Genomic DNA, 21,813 nt, shown 5'->3' with positions numbered 1-21,813 from the left:
ATACAGGGTCCACATTCATCACCACAGCATCAGTTCACCTGAAATAAACCTAAACATTTGCATGTAAAATCCCACACTCAAATCATTTAAGCATCAGCAGATGATTATTAGGAAAATCAGTTGGTATTAATATCCCACAGAGATGGGTCGACTTTAAGCACCCAACTTTCTGAATATGTATGTTAATATTCAGTTTTGATGGCTTGTTTTGTCCAAAAGGTTTATTCTGTAAAATAACCTGGACCTGGTATTTTCCACTATAAGAACAACCGTTTTCCCACATCTGAAAATTTCTTAAACTAAACTAAAAGGAATTTTTTCTATCAGCATATTTTCAGGCTTGCTACAAAAGCTTTGAGCAGCAGGCAGATTGCAACAGAAAACTTTGACATCACAACACGTGTCAGTGCAAATTTTTATTAAAATGTTTTCTTGTATGGAAATAAATCTCTTCAGTAACATTTTCTGCAAACTAGAAAATCTAAAATAAAATCTACATGTAAACAAATGTAAAAACTACAAATATACAAATACAGTTTTTTTATTGAAGCTTATGTTGTAACCCTGCAGTATTTAAACCTGCATGGTCTAGAGTTTAGTGCAGTCTGTCCTTTCATATGAAGACAGAATATTTTCGTCACTGCAAAAAGTCAGAGAGAAAGAATAGATGAGCTGCTATTTACATAACACACATGATCCTCAGACCTAACTGTCTTTAGTTGAGTTGCATTGTGGGAAATGGAGTTGCCACTTTCTGACAAGGAAAAGGAATGTGTGAAATAAAATTGACCAAATCTTTGGTTCTGTCGCATAAATGTTGATCTGTCCACCAAGATTTAAACATTGTTGAAAGAGTGAACAGTTTAATGACTTTTTTAATATCAGCACACGAGAAAGATTCATAGTCTAAATGCTGACAGTCGTGCAGTTAAAGTTAATGACACCTGTCCTGAATAAATCACGTCACCGCTCAATAACCTGCGCTATGACTGATGCATGAGAAGATGCAGCTTCTGCTGGATGATTTCAGAGTTCATGGTCGACAGGAACTCTGTCAGTCCTCCAGTGAGCAGCTCCTCCATGGGGACAAACTGCAGCACCTGTCTGTCCCAGCCAGAGGTCGGACTGTCCCCGCCCTCTCCTCTCAACAGCTGACTCATGCAGTGGTGCACGTCTGTGAGAACGGGCAGTATTCGAGCCGCAGCGTCTGCACAGAAGCCAACGCACACGAGCACCGTCCCGACAACCCCGGTGGGGGGCGGACACCTGAATGTGACTGAGCGAAAACACACATGCAGGCAGAATACAACAGCTGCTGTGACACGTGTGAGGGCAGAAAACACAGGCAGCAGCAGGGCATCCCCAGAGTGCAGTGTCTGCAGGGACAACACAACACAGCCGACGAGCTGCTGCTGGTACAGCGGCTCCCCGTCGTGCAGCGTGATGCAGCCTCTTTGAGGAAGGGAAGGCTCCGGAGAAAACACTAAGCCCAAATCCTCAATTTGGTTCTCACGTGCACACCATACTGTGCGGCTGCCAAACACCAGGCACTGTCTCTTCTTTTTGTTCCCGCCACTGTCACCTGGAAGACCGGCCCAGATGGAGGCTGCACAAACCACATGGCAAGAGTCACAGGGCAGCACACCAGTCCAGTCGACCACTGTGTCCATCAGGGCTTCATTCAGGTGGTTTAACAGCCGTCCTTCACAGAACGGAGAGTTTCTGAGTGCAGGCAGCGCGGGCCCGGCAATAACGTACCACGAATCCACGTGACACTTGGACTGGGGGCCTTCCAGCACGCAGCCCGTCCCACCGGCCTCGGTGCAGTGTCTTTGTATCCAGGTGGCATGGCTACCCTTCTCGATGCGCTCCCTCCAGGTCAGGGTCTGCAGCTCCCTTCGCTCATTAAAGGACCCTGTTTGCTTCCTCTGCCCTGGAGGTCGACCCCCTGAGACGCTGCAGCAGGCGGGACTCACAGTGTTACGAGAGACCCATCGGCTCCGTGGAAGGAAGCTCACCTTGACACAGAGAGAGAGAGAGGATTGATCAAGCCTTTCAGAAGAATTATAACATCAGCGGCAATGAACCTTGAAACTAATGTTGGATTCAATTGAATTCGAGCACTTGTGGCAATTTGTACATATTAATTAATGATCAATCATGTGATCAATAAAATTAAACTTGATCAAAATATTGATATTTAAGTCGCCAATTTGGGGTAAAAATACAGTGAGTGAGTGAGTGATGAGTTGCAACTTTTTTGTCTTTCAAACTGGAATTTTTTTTCAGTCAAACTAAACAACTGAATAAAGCGGCATTGTTCAAGACACATTTCTGTGGTCGTAAAAATCGACACTGACCACCACATAATGATTTTGTATTTTTTCTGTATTATATTAAATGGTTAAAATCTTATCTATATTTCTCTTCATCATGTTTGTTCAGATATTCATTTAGCACCAAGTACGATTTAGCATACACTTGTGGTTATTATTCAATAATACCGTATAAAAGGTAGTATATGCCAGGTGTATAATTCTTTCTGAGGCTACTTTGTAACAGTTTGTAAATTGACAATTAAGAGAAATAGTTTAACTCTGATAGAGGTCCTACCTGGAATCGCTGCAGGTATTCATGAACCGCAGAGTCCCTGACGTGGTCGAGCCGCTGCCTCTGCTCTGTGCTCATGCTTTCAAACAGTCGCAGGTTTTCTGTGATCGTCTCCAGCTGCAGCGTGTGGAAGTAAGAGCACACCTCGTCGTGCTGTTTCAGAAACGACTCTGGGATTAGTTCATTTGGGAAAAGTGCCTCTCGGTCGGCCAGCTCTGGACCATAATTACGAATGAGTTTGGAGAGCAGGGGCCTCACAGCTTCCTTGCCGTCATAGTTCAGACACACTACGTAAACCTCGGAGTTGCCGGCCTTGCTGGTGGCAGGTTTGAAAACGTTTACAGAGCTGAAACAGCAGTTCAGCAGGTAGAGTAAGCAGATGGAGGAGTCTTCGTACAACGTGAACATCTTCAGCACAAAGGAGCCACCGGGGCTCAGCAGCAGCAGTGCAGCTGTGACCTCGCAGTAATGCAGCGACGCCACCAGCGCCTCCTGCTCGTCCGGCTTCTCCTGGCAGTCGAAGCTCCCGTCTGCCGTCACCAAATCCACTCTGTGCATGTTAGACACAAACTGCTGCAGCTCCAGGAGGTGCTTCTGGAGCATGATGTTGCCTGTGTTGTCCGAACCAAAGAACCACCAGGGCAGCGTGTTGGCGATTAACCGGTCATCTGCGATGGTCGTGTTCCCCCCGTTAGCTTCGTGGTACGGGTTGAGAGTGTTGGCTGCCCAGGTCCAGTCGCAGTAGCGCGTGGCCTCGCTGGTTTTGTTGTAGTGGTTCAGAGCGGCTATAAAGGCCCCCGGAGCTTCACACAGGTGGACGGTGTTCAGCTCTCCATTCTGAAGAGCCTCCCCTGGAAGAAGGTTAAAGGTTCCCAGGATCTCATAGAACTTGCACCAGGCCTGAGTGCAGATCTCGGCGTTGGCAGCAGAACGCACTGCGGCGATCACCTTCCCCGCTCGATTGGTGGAGTTGGTGTGCTGATGCCAGACCTGGATGTTCTTGTCGCTCAGCTGGTTCTTCACATCGTTCAGAGCCACCTTCAGGGCCTGCAGCCGACAGTGCTCCTCCACCGTGTGTTTAAGAGCATCATTCGGATCGGGGAGACTCCACTCGCCATCCGACGGCTTCACGTAGACTCGGACTTTACTGAAAAGACCTTGAATCTCGATCAGCGTTTCGGGGTCAGAAGCCACCCTGTCACTGAAATGCTGCGGCTTGACTTTCCTCCTGGTCCCACTTCCTGAGCTCATCCTCCACACCTGTCAAAGGAGCAACACCAAGAGTTAGATGCTGACTAATTAGAAGAAGAAAAAAACACTCTCTGTTTTAATGCTATCCACCAGACCGGTCAGTATTAATGTGACCTGCTTACAGTGCATTTCTGCACACAGCCCATTCACAGTGAATTATATCAAGACTCAGCTCCCCAGCCCATTTTGCTCTACATGCATGAGCGGTGTTGAATTACTAATGTCGACTCATTGTGATGAGGTGCCCTCAGGTAACAGAGGCGACTGTAAATACTGGTGATGACCTCACTCAGAACAACAAGAGGGTTTCCACACCAGCGCTAATTACACACACTTCTCATTAGAATTACTACATTTGAACAAATTTTCACATATTTCAGATAGTGAATACATTTGGATCCAAGTTAAAATAAATATTTTGTTGGTGCAGTGCTGAAAACACACACCTGCACATTGCCAGCCTGAACATGTGCTAATTTTTCGGCTTTTTTAAAAATGTATCTTAGAAAGAAGAGAAATTCCCTTAACCCCCAAGGGGACACTCTGGAAAATATTTGGAAAATTAGGTCTAAACATTTTCTGGAGTTTGTCTTTCACATGTGAAGAACACAGCAGGAGATTGTTCAGGTCAGTACAGTGCATCTACACCAGTGTCAGCCCTTATCACCCAAAAGCTCTGCAATGTCGTTCTCTTTCCAAGCTGACATCTTCCATGTTTACACTTCGTCTTTCTCATGAAAAGATATTAGCATTCTATTGTTCAACGTCACTACTTGCTTGCTGTTTACTGCTATATTCTCTTATGGGATTACTCAGATGTATAAAGGATATTTTACCAGGAAGCTGGCAGGAAAACCTACACAAAATGTCTCAGACATTTGTGTTCCCACCAACAGCCCCTCTGGAAAATATCAGGAAAGTGTCCGGAGTTCAGTGTATGTCTTAAGGCAGCTTTGATGTTTCAGTATATGAAAAACTAAAAATCACTGTCTTGGAAAAAAACAAGATTTCAAAAGATAGTGACATAATGTTTGATCACCACAGTGTGGTGCAAAAAGGAGCATGAGCCAAAAACTCTGTTCAGATTGATCCATGATGGAAAGACATTTAACTAAACCATATCAAACTTCAAGTCCTGCTACGCTTGAAATCATTTTTGAACAATTCATGCTATTATTGAGCTATTTCTAATTCATGGCATAAAGATCATTTATAGTCAGAATCATATTAACCCCAAAGCTAATGCTCCGCTCATGTGCACATGATTTAGATGACTACACTGGGCAGGAGGACAAATTTCTGGGTTATTTCTTGATTAGTCTTGAGTGGCCCAGTGATGAATGGCGATAGACGGCATAAAGCTAATGACAGCACATTCATCAACTATTCATCATAAATCACTCTGATAAGCACTGCTGCTGCGTATGAAAGACATCGACTCTGTGCTGTTTGTAAATGGTTCAACGGTTGTTAATATTTCACGGGGCAAGAAAAAAATAAACAGCTGGATGTTACTGTTTTATCCATAAAGAGATTCAGAGAGGTGATTAAATATAGTTAGAGAGATCAGTCTTGGAACTGATTTCTATAAAGTGTGAGATGATTAATTAGATCCACGCGAATCATCCCAAATGAGCTGTAAAATTATAAAGAATCAGTGAGAGCTTAATAAATAAAACCCTTCGGTAAAAACCATCTCGCAAATGAAAAATTACCATAGAATTATTTATATACTCGTCAGTCAAGGGTAAGTTGAATTAATATTAGTGGCAAATAATGGGTTGATTAATTAACGACGGAACATTGATTACGACAAATATAATTGCACGATCAAGCTTCTCAAACATTGGGATTTATCTCAATCTAATATCATTAAAAAAAATTCCCTTTATTATTCTTTTAATTCCTTTGAAGATAAGAAACTGGTTTCGACACAGGGGTAGGGCTTTGTCCATATTGTCTGTCATTTTATCAACTAAACATTTCATATAAATTACCCAAAAAAGAATCTCCAAATCAATTGATTGAGAAAATGATTGGGATTTCTAACTTGATTAAAATCTAAACACTTGTTCATCTTCATCCAAGGATTTCCAGTCTTTCCCTGCATTTTTGCCAAAGTAAGAAGATCTCATGTTGGTGAAATTCAAACTATTTACACCATGTGATCATTTAGTCATAATCTGAATGGTCAGTAAGTGATATGGAACTGAATCATCACCCACTGCATCAGTGTATAGCCTTCGGCACAGATTCATTACATACACTAATAATAAGTGAATACATTTTTTTTTAAAGCATAATCGATGAATGTATAAACTCTGGCCACATTAAGAACGAGACTGTTTGCTCGTAGACGGAACCAGAGACAGATCCAGTGTGTTTCTCTCTCCTGTGCAGTCAGTGGGATTTAAGGCTGTTTGCTGCTCACACAATCAGAAACAGAAATGTTGGTGTGAGAAAAACAACAATAAAACAACAACATGTAGATGGAAGCAGTCTTTGAGCTTAACAGTGAGTCCTGCGTTAATGTGGATGCGGGTTCTGGGCTGTTGATACCACTCAACTAACATGTATGATAACTGCTGATAGTGGAAAACATGGAGTGAATGTGACACACGGTTCTGTCTCCTCCAGGTTTGTTCGCATCAAACCCGCAGTGCGTGAGGACACTTGTCCTCTGGTGCAGTTCACATGACTGTCTCTTTCCCTGTGCACAGTCTGCGAGGCTGTTTGTCCACAACTAAAACACGAAACACCCGAAAACAGCGACGGGAAACTCACCAACCTAATGGCTGCAAACAGGAAGCTGTACCGAGCCTCACGTGACGCAGAACCACACCGCGCATGCGTGTGAAGAATGGGCGTGGTCTCCCTTAAAGGTATACTTCGTACAAGTTAAAAATAAATAAATTATGTAAAAATAAAGATGTGATTAGTGTGAAGAGAGACGGGAAAGCTTCAAATGGATGTCGTACAAGTTAAAATTAAATAAATTGTGTTAAAGTAACCACGTGATCGGTGTTAGGAGAGAGCTCCAAATTCATGTTCATGTCCTCCGTCTAAACAGGTAAGTACAGTAAAACAGGTTACTTCAATATTCATTTTAAACTCATGTTTTATTTGTAATTATTTACATTTATATCATATGAATAGATTTGGTTCTTCAATTCCATGTGTACAGCAACATTTGCACTGTCAGAGGTAAAATGGAGGCAGAAATTTTGATATGTTACGAAATATTACATTTTTTAGAAAGAAACCTTTGCTTGAGAATTCCGTCCCCGTCGTTACAGAAGCTCATTACTTTAGTTCTGGCAAACCAATCATTTCTAATTGTTGTAAATCCATGACCACCACTGGATCCTTGTGGTAATTTCACCACAGACACCATATTTAAATATCATACAGAAAGATCTAAAAACCCGCCACTGTTGGACCTAATTAGCATATTGTGTATCAATTTATCAATTTGAAATTTGCCAAGGGTTTGAATGTAACAGATGTTTGTTTATATGTAAAGGGTATGCAGTCCAGCTTTAAGGAAATATTTAATTCTATCAAAAAGACAGAAATGGAACTATAACCCTAAAAAGTTCACTATAATAGGCACTGCTTCAAATCTGGTGAAAGAGTCAAAGGTTTCAAATGATGACTCTATAAATCTTCCAGGTATCAAGGAGCATGAAACTTCTTTATACAAAACAATTTACAGAATGATAACCCTAATTTATTGGCTTTGTGTTTAGAAAAAATATTTATGCTTAAAAAGTTATTTTAAATATTTAACTTTAGTAGACTCAACATTTCAGATGCATGTAAACCAAAATAAGAGAATTACGAAATAAATGCGGCTCCACGTCGAAGTAGTTTCATTTTCGGTTTAATTGTATTCAGCAGGGTCTTTCAATTCATTTCAATTTTATTTCTATATTTCTTCTGTTCTAATGGATTTCTTTGGGTGTGTGTGTCTTTCCAGATTATCCACTCTGACCTGTGCCATCATGTTATATAATTATCAGAGCTGGCGTGTGTGCTGATGAAATCAGACTTTTGGGTTTTACTGCTAAATCGGCTTTATCGTGCTGTTTTTTATTGCTCCATTCTGTGATCGACTTCACATTTGCTGCTGAGGTAAAGGTAAATCAGGCTTTAAAAGGAAATGTGTCGCTTAGTGAAAACAGGACACTTACAGAAGGAGTCTCATCCATAATTAATGGCCCTTTGGGATTTACAGGTGCAATTAGGATTTCCATAAATGGTGGGTGTAAAACATTTTTTGAATTTACTGCAATAACAGTGACATGTCTTGTAATATTAATGTGCACGTTGTGGAACAAATTTTTCTATTCATGTTTTAATGCTCCCGCAGTGCACCCAAATGGCTGTATGTCAAACTGGGTCATGAAGAAGTAGAGGGGCAGCAGGAACGGCTTAGTTTGGACATGAATGCAAGACCTGATAATAATATGAAAATGCTAATATTGCAAAGAATTCCCCTGAATTCTTAATAAATATTTCAATAAAATGTTAACTTGTATTTTTTTTGCTCTGAAAGTAAGAAATGTAAACTATGACTGGATCTCTTGACTGCTTTTCTCATACTGTGTCATCTATTTGGATAAAGATATGAATACATAAAAAATGACCTCCAAAACCCTGTTTGTTTTCAAAGTTGGCTCATTGGGTATTCATCTTTGCTGCAGTGTTGTGTGCAAAAATGCACAGATTTACATTAACATTTGGTGCTGTCAGGAATGTGCAAATATACCAGTAATATCATAGTAAAAAAAATAAATTAATTACAGATAATTAAAGACTGGTTGGCCTCATTATATTCTGGCTATTTATCTTTATAAGACATCATTGATCATCTGAGACTGTTTGCTGCTTCCATGTAAGAAATACACATTAAAAGTGATGGGGAAAGTATTCAGATTCTAAAGTAAAGCAATAAAAAATCCTATATTGAAATATATTTATTTGATTTATGACACTGACACTTACAGTAGCCTATTTGATAAGAAGCCATGACTACATCACATCACAGCAATAGTTAATTTAAACACAGATTTAGCATATATTATGGGGTTTAACATACATGTGGTATATTAGCATATAAATGTATTTCATAATTTACTCTATTGCTTCATTCCATTTACCTCACCAGTCAGAGCTAGGAGTTATGTTACAACCCTGTTGACCAGGTTCATGGTCGGGTAAGAGGGGTTTACTATAGCCAGGTTACCCATTGTTAGCATTACCAGTTGATAACAGCACAAAACGTGGAAATTTGGGCAAAGAAACATGGTGGCAACATGTTTACAGGTAGCAGTTAGACAGTATTGTCTTTACAATTTATTTAATTAAACATGATGTAAAAAAAAAGCTCAAAAGATTAAAACATAGAATCTTTACTGTAATCAAGAGCTGAATTTAAGATACATTTTGGTAAATTGTGATTTTATGTTATAAAGGCAAAGGATAAAATATAAATTTAACTGTGAATGTGTGTTGGGTCATATTCTTTTTAACAGAGGCTTGAGGCACCAGGAAAGTGCTTCTGAGTTTACAGTATTCAAATCAAACCCAACAACATACTGTATATATATCACAATTGACATTAAAGCAACTGGAGTTTTAAAGGTCATGTGTGAGAATGAACCAAAATTAAACGAGTTCTGAAAATGGTAAGAGAGACAGATACACAAGTACTCCACATGGCACACTATTCCTAAAGGGCATCCGCTCCACAACATTCAGCTCAACGTGAGCTCCGCTATCAAACCAGCTGTGTGACTCAGGCAGAGACAGTGTCCACAGACTCATATAAGTGTGCACCACTGTGATCTCACTGAGGGAAGAGAACACTGATGTGATATGCAGGTATCGTATTCTTCAGTGTGGTACATGAAGGAACCTGGAGCCTGATGTCTTCAGGTTGTGTTGAAGTGTTGAAGTCAAGTGTTGTGGGTCCCACAAGTGAGAGAGCTGATACCAGCAGCAGTCAGATTGAGTTTATGGGTTTGTTCCGAACGATGTCTGAAGCACAGTAATTTAAGATGCTTCACTACAAACATTTGACAGAGGAGCTGACATAGGTAGGATTATTCTAGAATGCAGTCAACGCTGTGATGTTGTAATCTGACAGGGAAAACAAATTGATTATGCCACCTTTCTACTGGTTTCTGTTCATTATTATTATGAATAATATTAAATATACTAGGTGAATATAAAAATTTCAATTTAGATTTCAGTTTTAACAGTATGTAGTTTGCATCTAACCAGTAGTTACCTCCAGCAAGGAGGTTATGTTTTCACCTTTGTCCGTTTGAGTGTTTGCTGGTCACATAAAAACTACTGCTAAGTTGACCAGAGAACATTGTGTAGGTCAGGAAATACTCACTGGGGATAATTAATGGATCTTGATGAAACTAATCAGGCATATTGATGTGGTGAAATGCGGTGCATCTTGATTGAATTTAAAGGGACTGTTGGGCATTGGATGAGGTACACGTTCTATTGAGTAACATTCTGATTAGTGCACATCTGTGTATGTTGAGTTTCACTCCACTGGTACCTGTGCAGGCTCACCGTTTGCTTTTATGACCTTTGCTGTTGTATTGAAAAATGTGTTTTCAGAGAGATGTAAAAGATCTGCTCATTATTTACACGCACATGTCACAAAGGTTTGCAATTTTTAATGTCGGACAAACTAAACTTTTTTTACATTTATGTTATAGAATGGTTAACATGAATAAACCATACAATTTTAAATCATTGTGCGGTTAATGTTCCATTTTGTCATTGTGGCTTATTTGCCTCATTGTGTCTCTAACCCTGGTAAAACATTTAAAAACCATGATGGAGATGATCGATATTGGTATCCTTATAGTGTCCCAAATAGGATTTCATATTATCTTGATCCATTGCTCGCTCACACACAAGGTGACGGGGGCCTCTCCTTCACCTGAGCTCATTGCCACGTCTGAAATTATCCAGCAGGGTTCTGCCCGGAGGTCAAAGATCTTCTGCTGTCACCGCTTCAATAAAGGCTGAGCAGCGGAATGATGGACGCATGTTATCTCCATGATGATGCTCTCTGCCTGCTGGTCATAACCTTGATGCATATAAAACAAGGTCATACACATGCGTGCACACAACCATGTGCTGCTCCAAGTACAGTGTGCGACACTGTCATCCTCAACAATGATACAGAAACATATTTACTTTGTATATATTTGTTATGGGGAGAGAAACATTTTTCCCTCCCCCATTCTTAACACAGAAGCTTTGCAGAATTCAATCCATGTGATAGTGAGGGGGAAAAACACTTTTTTGTCTATCGTCTATCTTTGTGAGGACCCTCATTGACATAATGCATTCTTTAGCCCCTTATCCTAGCATTAATCCATCACAACTACATGCCGTGACCCCAACCCCAATCTAAACCATATTCTAATCGTACCCCTACAAACTAGTGTCCTCATATTTTCTAAATGTTCTCACTCCAATGATTAAAAACTCACATCGGTCCTCACAACCTACAGCAAAGTATTCACAAAACCCACGCATTGGTAACATAAACAACACGCGGCCGACTGTTTTCATTCAGGCCTTCTGCTGTCATTCTTATCAGGACCAATTAAACGTTTAAAAGGGACGTCGCCACAAATTGCCGTTTCATTAATTAGCACTGTATGAAGCCCACATTACAAGTAATCTTTCAACAACAAAGGGCTACGGGGGACAGCATAATAATGAGGACTGGAAATGAGTTTTCATAGTCGAAGGGAAATTAAATGATAATCTCATGCAGGGGATAATGGATGATTTCTGCAAGGCTAGAAGCGCTGTGAGCCCGAGATGACAGCCTCAGTGGGTCGGCCAGTGGAGTTTTGTGCAGAATGGAAGACCTCATGGACTGACTGGATGGACTGTGATGAAATCTGTGACACGTGTTCATCACTTCCATAAGAGTGAAGTATAACTGACTCTTCCTATTGATTATTTTATTCTGCTTTGCGGTGATTAAATATTCACAAAACATATGACATCCCCATCAGTCTCATCTATAAAAGGAGTTTCAAATTATAGGAAGAAGACCTGCCTACTCCATGTTAATGGATGGGACATGGACCAAAATAAAAAGTGCATGTCAAGCAAATTTCTCTCAACGATGATTTCACAAAATTTGAGATAGTTCTTATCACACTGGTGCTCAATCATAAATTAGATTTAAATTAGTTGCGGTAAAACATGATTCACAGCTGACGCTTACTCATGATCGGTCAAGTGTAGCTCCGGTTCTGGACTGTAGACTCTGGCTACAAATCCATTTGGTATAAGAGTGTCAATTGGACTAAAAATGTTGTTTGATCTGCTTCAGTTTTTTATACTGCGAGGGTCTGTGATCGAGGAAATCATCCTGGGTCGGGTTTGGACACAAATAAAACAGAATCCCTCTCAGGTTCACATCAGGTTCAGTTAGCTTCCTCCCTCACTCCATACGGTTCGGACAGAAAATGGGAGTCTACAAATACCAATACAATGGCTTTGTGAACACATGCCTGAACCAATCTTTCGAGGCAGAAACGACCGAAGGGGGTAAAATGCTCAAAGAGCCGAAGTGCTAATCTCTTTATGCTAGCTGTGTTTCCAGAACTGCTGAGTTTACAAACCTGTGGGTCAGTTTACAGCGGGGACAGCTGCAGGATTGGAGAAGGAGCTTGTGCTTTGTGTGGTTTGCAGAGATTTTTCTTTCCCCTGCATTTAGTGGATTTAATCATTTGGCCAGCAGGTTGAGATATAATCCCACAGGCTGAACACAAGTAGAGTATCACAGTTTGAGGTTTTCCCCTAAGGACGGTAATGCTGTACAAGATGAAAAAAACCTATTACATAACTGAGGCTTGACAAGGAGCTGCTGTGTGTTTGTAGAGGGTCTATTTTCGAACAAAGTTCTGATTGACTGTGTGTGTGTATTTGTGTGTGTGTGTGTGTGTGTGCGTGCGTGTGTGTGTGTGTGTGTGTGTGTGTGTGTGTGTGTGTGTGCGTGTTTGTGTGCGTTTGTGTGTTTTCAGGCAGATAAGTACTGAATGCATCTCTGTGAAGTTGGCGGGGCTGATATGCTGCCTTTAGGCAGAGCCCTCCAGGCACCGATACGATGCACATTTTCTGGATTTACTGTAAATCATTACTCACTCATACGCTAACACACGTGTAAGCATGTGCAGGCAGTGTGCCATAACTCCTGTGAGCTTGAAGTCAGTAAACAGTGATATGCAGCATACATCAGCCATTACTCAGTACTCAGTGAAAGCTGCAGATATAAGTCATAGGATCCCGACCAAGAGCACGCCAGTGGAGAAATAGGATAAGAATCATGTTCAGGAAAAAAATCTCTAGTTTTATCTCCTAGTAGATGTAAAGATGCAGTTCAAGGACAATGTTTCCATCTATTTTTATTTAAGTATACAGTCTGTCTTAGTTCACTTAGGAATTGTCATTTCAAAATGATTGCTGGTACCATCACAGCTATGATAATAATATGTTATAGAATTTTTTCTCTTATCTCTGCTGCCAACATGCAGTTCCACACATGGATCATTCCGTACATGAATTAATAAATAAATAACTCCTCTGTGAGGCAATACTGCCACCTGGCAGTGCTCTGCAAGTACAAATGAACACTCAATCAGGAAATATACAGTATATTGTAGGTTTATTATCTGTAAAGCAAACAAAATAATGCAATAGAATTTATACATTTGGACATAAATATGTTTTTTTTCTATAGACACTCATAATTAAATACATTTCACAGTCTTGAATGTGACTAAATATAACTGTCAACCAAAACATTCCATTCAAATCCACATTTTATGCATCACACCAAACTGACAGTCTCACATGGTAAAGATACGTTATATCAAGGAACATGGGGAACGTAACAGAGTGCTGCAGGAATCAGACCTGAACCTGGAAATAAGTTACTCTGGTTCACTCATCCTGAAGCAATTGAGACTTTGGTTCAATGCTGGAAATAAAGTCTGTGGTTAAACAACCTCAGAGCATTTTATGTTTTTTATTCTATTACAAAACATAAATCAGCCACTGCCACACTTTTTATTTTGATTTGATTTAAAAAAAATAAGCTTTTGCATGTTTTGGGGAAATCAGAGATCGATACAATTATTATTATTTTTTTTATATATGGATCCCTTAAAGAATGCAGCTGCTAACAAGTGAATAAATGAGAATAAGCTTGATGGGTGTATAAAACTTCATCATGCCAAACACATTACACACTAGTCCACCTTTACAGCAATGATGTATTTATACTGACATTCTTCTAAACTATTAGTAACTTTCAAAGAGGAATGCTATTTGTTTGAAGCGGGTGGAAACTGGTATTCCTCAGTCACAGTCTATTGTTAGCTTTTTACGTCTGGTTATTGTATTTAAGCTTCCAATACCATAAAAGTGGTTTAATTTGTGAAGATAATTTTGCTGAAAGAAACATGCAAATAACAGAAACTTCAGTCATAGAGCTTTGCTGCATTTATCCAAAAGCAAACAAAGAAATCCTATTGGCTTTTTGTCATGAGAAACAGGATGAAGCTAATTTAAGGATTGGTCCTTCTAGAAATACATCATCCCTGCAGCATTCTCTAAGAATCAATCAATCATGTACAAACAAAAATCACCTTTTTAAATGCAACATTCATTTGTGCAAAAAGAGACAAACGTCACAGTGAAGCAGCTGCAGATGTTGGTGACAGATGTTGGTGATAATGGAGGTGCAATTCAGAATTTGTTACAAAGCTCCATGATAGCGATTGTCGTACTCTGTCCAAAGATGAAGGCTCCAACCACAATGGTTATGACTCCCCATACCGTTAAAATTACCCTGAAGTTCATGAAAAATAAATGGAGATCAAGAGAAAGGAAAACTTTAGGTTACAGCTTTTTCTATTTCATTGTTTAAGTTTTAGCAAATAAATACAAATCTGTTTAGTCTAATTTCACAGGTTCATAATTTCTACACACTTTCTAATGTGTGATAATCATCTGGAAACTCTTTCCTTGAAAGTACATTTTCATTAATTATTTGAAACTTCATTTCTGTAAACTGATTAAATGACTGTCTAACTGCCATAACACTGGCAGTTAATTCGATATTAATTAATTAATTGATAGTGGACCAGTTGTACAGTCTGTATTCTCCTCATAATCAGTTACCAATTAGAACATTCAGGGAAAAATTGAAATAACTTGGAAATAATTCAGACGTTACTGACCTGTACAATAAAATAAGGATAAAAATGAAATAACCCACTCACTTGATTCTTGGAGTCACATCTTCCGTTTGCATCAAGAAAACTAAGCAAAGACCTGCAACACACACACCACACACACACACACATATAAATACACACAAAATCTAATTTAATCAAACCATTAATCAAGCTTTATTTGTGTAGCATTCAATTAAATCCAATTTAGGATAATAGATAAAAAAAACAGATTGTCTCTTTTCTAAGTAAATGTTTTCAGTTTTTTATTCTTCTATGACAATACACTAAATCTGTTTTCGGGTTTGGAATATCAATAAGACAAAATAAGACATTTAGGACAGAAATAGAGAGTATTTCTATTTTTGACATGTTGTTGAGCAAGTGATGAATTGACCATCAAGGAAATAATTGGGAAATTAACTAATAATAAATGACTCAGTTATAATCCTTCAAATGCTCCACTGTTGACTGGCAAGTTGATAAAAAGACATTACAAATCTATGTTGCTTGCTTAAATACACACCCATGTCCATTTAAATGTGATTATGTGATTACAAACACACACACACACACACACACACACACACACACACACACACACACACGTAAAAGTGAAGGTTGTTTTCCTACCAGGAAAGACAAAGATGAAGAAGGCACTGATTCCTCCGATGACACTGATGACCTCGCTCATGTCGGGGACGAACACGGCGATGAGGAGGGTGATGGCGATCCAGATCACAGTGAGGACCACTCTGCAGCGACTCTCAAACGAGGGCGTGACGATTCCCTCCCGTCGCCTCTGAACTCGTATCATCAGGTTCAGGATGACCGATCTGTTCCACACACACAACAGAGACATGAACAGTTACAAAGACACACCGACTGCACAAAACAACCCAACAACTGGTGTCACCTACCTCCCCAGGAGAAGAATGATAGGATAGATGGTGATAATCGAAAACCCAAAAAGTAATCTGGAAATGATCATAGCCACGTCATCTCCTGGATATGACATCAAGATATCTGAGGCCACAGCTCGTCCGAACGTCATGAAGCCGTACACTCCTGGAGATGCAGAGAGGGGATGTGATCAGGAATGTTCAGGTGAGAACACAGAGGTAATGAACACATCGCAGTCTCAATGTGAACTCACCGGTAAGAGTGTAGATGAGCAAACAGAAGATCATGGAGACCACAGAGATGACCACCCAGTTGAGGAGCTTCTTGTTCTCCATGCTACTGAAGATCGCTATACTAGATTCATGGCACTGCAAAGACACACACACGCACACACACATCAATGAGGATGTCAGACAAACTCAAGGATGCATTGATATGAGTGAGGTGAGCTGGGACTTTCACCTTCAGCTTGTTCTAAATGCTGACAAAACGAAACACATTTTTCTACCACAGCACGATCAGTGCTGTTAAAAAATTGTAACAGGAAATGGTCATCAAATTTGATTGGTATAAACTTTAAAATACACAGGGTTCTGTGTAACGCTTGGTAGCGTTTATTATCTGGAACTGAGATTTATTACGAACATTAAACATATGTGCGTCGCCTCAGTCACTGCATGTGTTCATACACAAAACGTTTCTGGGCAAATCTCTACCTACTTGTCCTCTCTCTTAAACTGGAATTAAGGAAGTCATCATCTTTGTTCTTTGGACATTTTGTATTTTGTTATTCCCAAATTCCAAACTGAATTGGGAAAGAAAGCTTTTAGGTTTTTCCAAAACTAATGCATGTAATAATTTTACATACAGACAGTGGAATGGAGGTTCAGGTTCACAAAGTTGTTTGTCTGAATGTGTCCTGTGATAGTCTGGCAACCTGCCTTTTAACCAAAATCGGCTTGGATTGGTTTCAATATCTCAATTTCATAGCTATTAGATGGATGTATGGATTGATGGATGGATGGATGGATTGATGGATGGATGGATGGATGGATGGATTGATGGATGGATGGATGGATGGATGGATGGATTGATGGATGGATGGATCAGTTAACTGTTGGCTCTATTGTATATTTGACCTATAGGATCTCACCTGGAAGCCAAAGCAGATGGTTGGTACAACACTGAACATCGATGCCCATGAACCCACACTGAAAAAAACACAGAATACACACACACACACAACGTTAGTGATGGACATAAGAAGAGGAGCTGATGTCAAATACACACATGCATCCAACAGTGGGACTGACCCTTGGCTGTGCTCTGGAGTTAATATGACATCGTGACTGTCCGCCAGGTAATATTTGACGATCACTGCCACACACAGATATGTGGCAGCCAGCGTCCCCAACACACTGACAGGAGGAGGAAACGGTTAAAGTCACGACACAACTCACAGTCAGCTGGATGTTGTTCTTACTGCAGGTCAGTGTTTTGTACCTTGTGTATTTCTGGATCCCAATTTCTTTTGGGATGGACAGTGGGAGGATGATGACGAGGCACATGATTAAGAGGGTTAATCGCTGGTCTGTGTACCAGTGGTATGGCATCTCTGCCTCACTGGAACCAGTCACAGTTTCATATAAAGAAATAGACACTGAGAGAGAAAAACAGAATTAGATGATTTCATTCAGGCATCAGTATACAGGACAGCAGCATGAACATCAAGACTCCCCAGATACACTGTCGTCTATATTTACAAAGTATTAATTTACATTTTGCATCCTGCTGAACTGTGTGGTTCTTGTTTTTCAATTGTTGGATAAATGCTATGATGTTGGTGGATGAACAAATAGATTCATTGAAGCAGAATATTCTTCGATGTGTGTTGGGGAATGTGAAAATCCCTCAAGTTTTCATGGAGCCACCCTGACATACAGCTTTCAAGGGGACAGGCCTGGCCAGTTCCCCTGGGGCCTCAGAAACCCAGAGACAGCCAGACCTCTGGCCACTGAAGTCTATCGTGCCCTCCACATTGTCCCGTTTTCCAGATGTCCAATGTCCCACCCTGACCTGCAGCTGAATCACTTGGACACAGGCTTCTTTTCTTGACCTCCAGTCTCGTCTCTAAACACCAGAGCACCTACACGATCCGTCAAAGATCATTAGCTCCTTATCAAATGTTTTGGGTTGTTTGTGTGTGTGTGTGTGTGTGTGTGTGTGTGTGTGTGTGTGTGTGTGTGTGTGTGTGTGTGTGTGTGTGTCTGTGTGCGTGCATGCATGCGTGCGTGCGTGCGTGCGTGCGTGCGTGCATGCGTGTGTGTGTGTGTGTGCGTGTGGTATAGAATACAAAATAAATACTGGCTAGAATAAAAATTAAAGTGCAGATGATTTGTGGTCGGAGAGAGATTACATTTTTGATTTGGGAAATGGCTGCTACATTGACCATGAACTCGTAGTACTTTGATAACATGGAAACATACTAACACTGTAAACAGAGCTGAGTGCAGATTGCGATGATGATGGTGATTACCTCATAAACTCATACAGGCGAACATATCATTTTATTTCTTAATCTATGTTTAGGTTTATGCTGATTTTATATGTAATGTTCATCTATTTTAAAAGTTAATAAATCCATTTATATATTATGTTCGTGAATCATTAGTTGATTATGCTAAAACAATCATGTTTGGCTTTATTCTTCAATGATTTACTAGAAAAGTGAGTAACTAAGCTTAGACTCTATGTAAAAAAAAATGTTGAACCTAAATTGCCTCAATAAGTTAGTTATATAGAAAATTATGCAAATATGTTATTGATAACGAATCAGGAAAATATTCACATTAAACTAGTTTTTCACCAAAATATTTGATTTATGTATAGAACAGTATGTATTGTTTGTGATAACAGCACAATTTAATATTTTACACAGCTATTGATTAAGCTATGCAATATTAATGGTTTGGTTTGAAAAAGTAAATTCAGACATGTTTCTGTACATTTAACCAAAACCACAATCTATCCGTAACCTGAACAAAACACTTTTGTTGTCTAATTTTAACCATAGTCAGGACTCGTATTTGCTTTTGCACTTTAGTTGTATAGTTTAGCCAATGACCAGAATTGTTAGATAGGAAGTCAGGCTGGACTCTGAGATGTAACTGTTACTTGGTTAAGTTGCACTTGTCTTGATGAGGCAATGCAGAAACCTTGAACAAAAATAACTCAGTCAGTTTGATCTAAAGCATCATAAACTGGTCCTTGTTATAGGCTGGACCCCAAATATTGATAGTGATCTGCTTATAGGAGAGGCCACGTATGAACATTATTGCTGACACTGATGTGAATGGTTTCTTACAGTAATTGTTGATCTTGACACAAAATGTGGTTCAAATCCGACCCCAGGGCCAGAATAGCATATCAACTGTAACCTGGACAACATGGGCTGTTATATGAATGACATGTTTCTTGTGGCTCTTACATTTCTCCAGCTGGTCCTGCACCACCACCAGGAAGGCGACAGATATCATGAAGAGGTTGAAGCAGAAACAGACCTCACAGAGCTGCCCCACGGCTCGTCCACACACCTCGCTCACCACATCCTGATAGGTGTTCTGTCTGCTGACGGATGATGCATAGCCCAGGATCACCAGGCCACTGATGAGAAAAACCAGGCATATCTGCCAAGACACAAGGAGAGGAGACTGGACTTAAACTCCACACAGGTTGTTAGACAGCTGGCTTCATCCTGCTGTACCTCTTGACCAGAGATAAATTATTCACAATTTTAATACAGACGGCAAACTATAGAAAAAAGTAAATTGTTGGCATCTGTACCTCAATGACAATCAACAAATTGACAAATCAATGAACAGTTTCAGCTCTTGACACTACATTATGGAAACAGAACAAAAACACTACGTTCTGCTCCCAGCTATGCTGTTAATATTATTATGTTGTCACAGAAGTTCTCATTACTTTACAATATTAATGTAGGCTTATGGTATATGTTTGCACAGTGTGGCTGATTTTTTTCATTTCATTTATTTATATATAAGGACAACACACATTAATCAAGATAATGTGCCAGTGACGGCCAGCTGGCTATTTTTCAACAGCAGTCAACACAAAAAATGACAGGTTTTCTGTGTAATGGAATAGCATTGGAATCAAAAGTAAAACAAGTGCCTCACACATTGAACTCTGACTTCAGACATACAGGCTCCTGTGTGGGGGCCCCTGGACCTCTTGCGCCCGTGGGCCCCTTTCTAGAAAGCCCATGTGGTTATTCATTCAGTCACACACACATTTCTGTGTCAGTCATTAGAAACAGTGTGCTGAAGGTTCAGGTCCTCACCTAAACTGGAAGCTTCATTAGAGCTTAGCTGTGAAAAAGATGAGCCTCTTTCACACCAAGGAGAGACACATGGGTCCTGAGACTATTATGTGCAAACACAAAACTAACCGCACATAATCCTATATGTAGCCAGGTAAAGTTACATATCAATAAAAGTAGCAATTGCAATTTTTTTTCCTAATTATCAATTGTTCCTTGGAAATGTAGAAAATATATATGCAGGCCCAAACTGACACTTTCTAAAGGATACAGTAAAAACAGGAGCGTGTTGTTGTAGCAGGAGTCGGATCCTGTACTCACCATCTCCACAGCGATGGCAGTGTTCACTCCCCCTGCCTTTTGGAAAGCCCAGGGGAAGTTGAGCAGGCCGGCTCCCAGCGCAGACTTCAACATGATGACCACGGCACCGAACGAGCCGAGCCGAGGAGGATCCGCGTGGGACGCAGACCGGGCCAGCAGGGAGATGCTCTCCCTGGCCAGTTCCTCCATGATCCTCAAACAGCTCCGACACTCACAAAACCAAGAATAGAAACTCTACAAAAAAGGATTTTGTGTGCAAATAACTTCTCTAAAATGGTCCAGGTGTTTGTTTCATTCTGCTCCTTGTCGAGTGAACCTGGTGAACGGTGGAGCCGTCAAATATATAGACCTGCACCCAGGACTCACGTGGTCTTATTTGACTTTTTCACCATTAAGCATTTCACTCTGAGGTGAGAAATGTGACACTAAAGTGAATATGTTTGCTTGTGTCTGCTTTCTCTCTCCCCCCTTCATGTCTGTCTCTGATCTAAAGCACTGAAGAAGCTGCTGAACCTAAAATAACACACATTATAAGATATATCATAGGATACGGTTCTAAAAGTGGCTCTCCTCTTTATAAGTAAACAATCCAAAAGCATTACTCAGCAACCTGGATCTACCTGGTAGGGCCCTCGGCCTCTTCCTCTCTTCTCAATTAATTTTGTTTTTCTTTGCTGAAATGTCATGTGGTCTAAGCTTTAGTGGAGCTTGAATGTGAAGGATTAAGCATAATTGTAAATATGGAATAATGCTTTGTGAAAAATAAGTGAATAAAGTTAAACAAAATATACTATTAAAACTTGACTTGATACACAGACCCTTCGTAAGTCATAAAAACAAGAGGAGAGTTTTTCAATTGCACATTTAGTTTTTTTTGTAGCTGACTTGTGGACCTGTGAAACGAAATATAAACCTGGCTAATTATTATATATAATATAACATTATTCAACTTATCAAAGCTTTTAATCTTCGCACCCTGAGTGTGATGTCAGAAAAAAATGTCCGCCATGTGGATGCAATATATGGGCTTAAATTTGGTTTAATTAAGACACTATCTCCTCAGATAAGTGGAAACTCCTAAATAAGGCA

General features: G+C 40.0%; 2 protein-coding genes across 3 annotated transcripts; both read right to left on the bottom strand.

Moving 5' to 3' along the window:
* Positions 1-403: 403 nt before the first annotated feature.
* cmtr2 (cap methyltransferase 2) lies at positions 404-6,700 on the bottom strand. 2 transcript variants are annotated; one of them, XM_053418898.1, is made up of 3 exons: positions 6,646-6,700; positions 2,614-3,870; positions 404-2,018 (listed from the first exon to the last, which is right to left on the bottom strand). In XM_053418898.1, exons 2-3 carry the CDS (start codon positions 3,859-3,861, stop codon positions 984-986), a joined length of 2,283 nt encoding a protein of 760 aa, XP_053274873.1. In that variant the 5' UTR covers positions 3,862-3,870; positions 6,646-6,700; the 3' UTR covers positions 404-983. The 2 variants fall into 2 exon arrangements, with proteins under 2 accessions (XP_053274873.1, XP_053274881.1); XM_053418906.1 differs by having other exon boundaries at positions 6,650-6,673.
* A 7,970-nt stretch (positions 6,701-14,670) lies between these two features.
* slc38a8b (solute carrier family 38 member 8b) lies at positions 14,671-20,913 on the bottom strand. The gene is made up of 10 exons (XM_053423827.1): positions 20,725-20,913; positions 19,549-19,747; positions 17,565-17,721; positions 17,375-17,479; positions 17,215-17,272; positions 16,315-16,429; positions 16,079-16,226; positions 15,792-15,994; positions 15,207-15,258; positions 14,671-14,773 (listed from the first exon to the last, which is right to left on the bottom strand). The coding sequence occupies exons 1-10, from the start codon at positions 20,911-20,913 to the stop codon at positions 14,671-14,673; spliced, it is 1,329 nt and encodes a 442-aa protein (XP_053279802.1).
* Positions 20,914-21,813: the final 900 nt, after the last annotated feature.

Source organism: Pleuronectes platessa, chromosome 1 (assembly GCF_947347685.1).
Source record: "Pleuronectes platessa chromosome 1, fPlePla1.1, whole genome shotgun sequence".
Classification (NCBI taxonomy): domain Eukaryota; kingdom Metazoa; phylum Chordata; class Actinopteri; order Pleuronectiformes; family Pleuronectidae; genus Pleuronectes; species Pleuronectes platessa.
The sequence above is the reverse complement of the archived record's forward strand: the minus strand, read 5'-3'. Positions and strand labels throughout refer to the sequence as shown.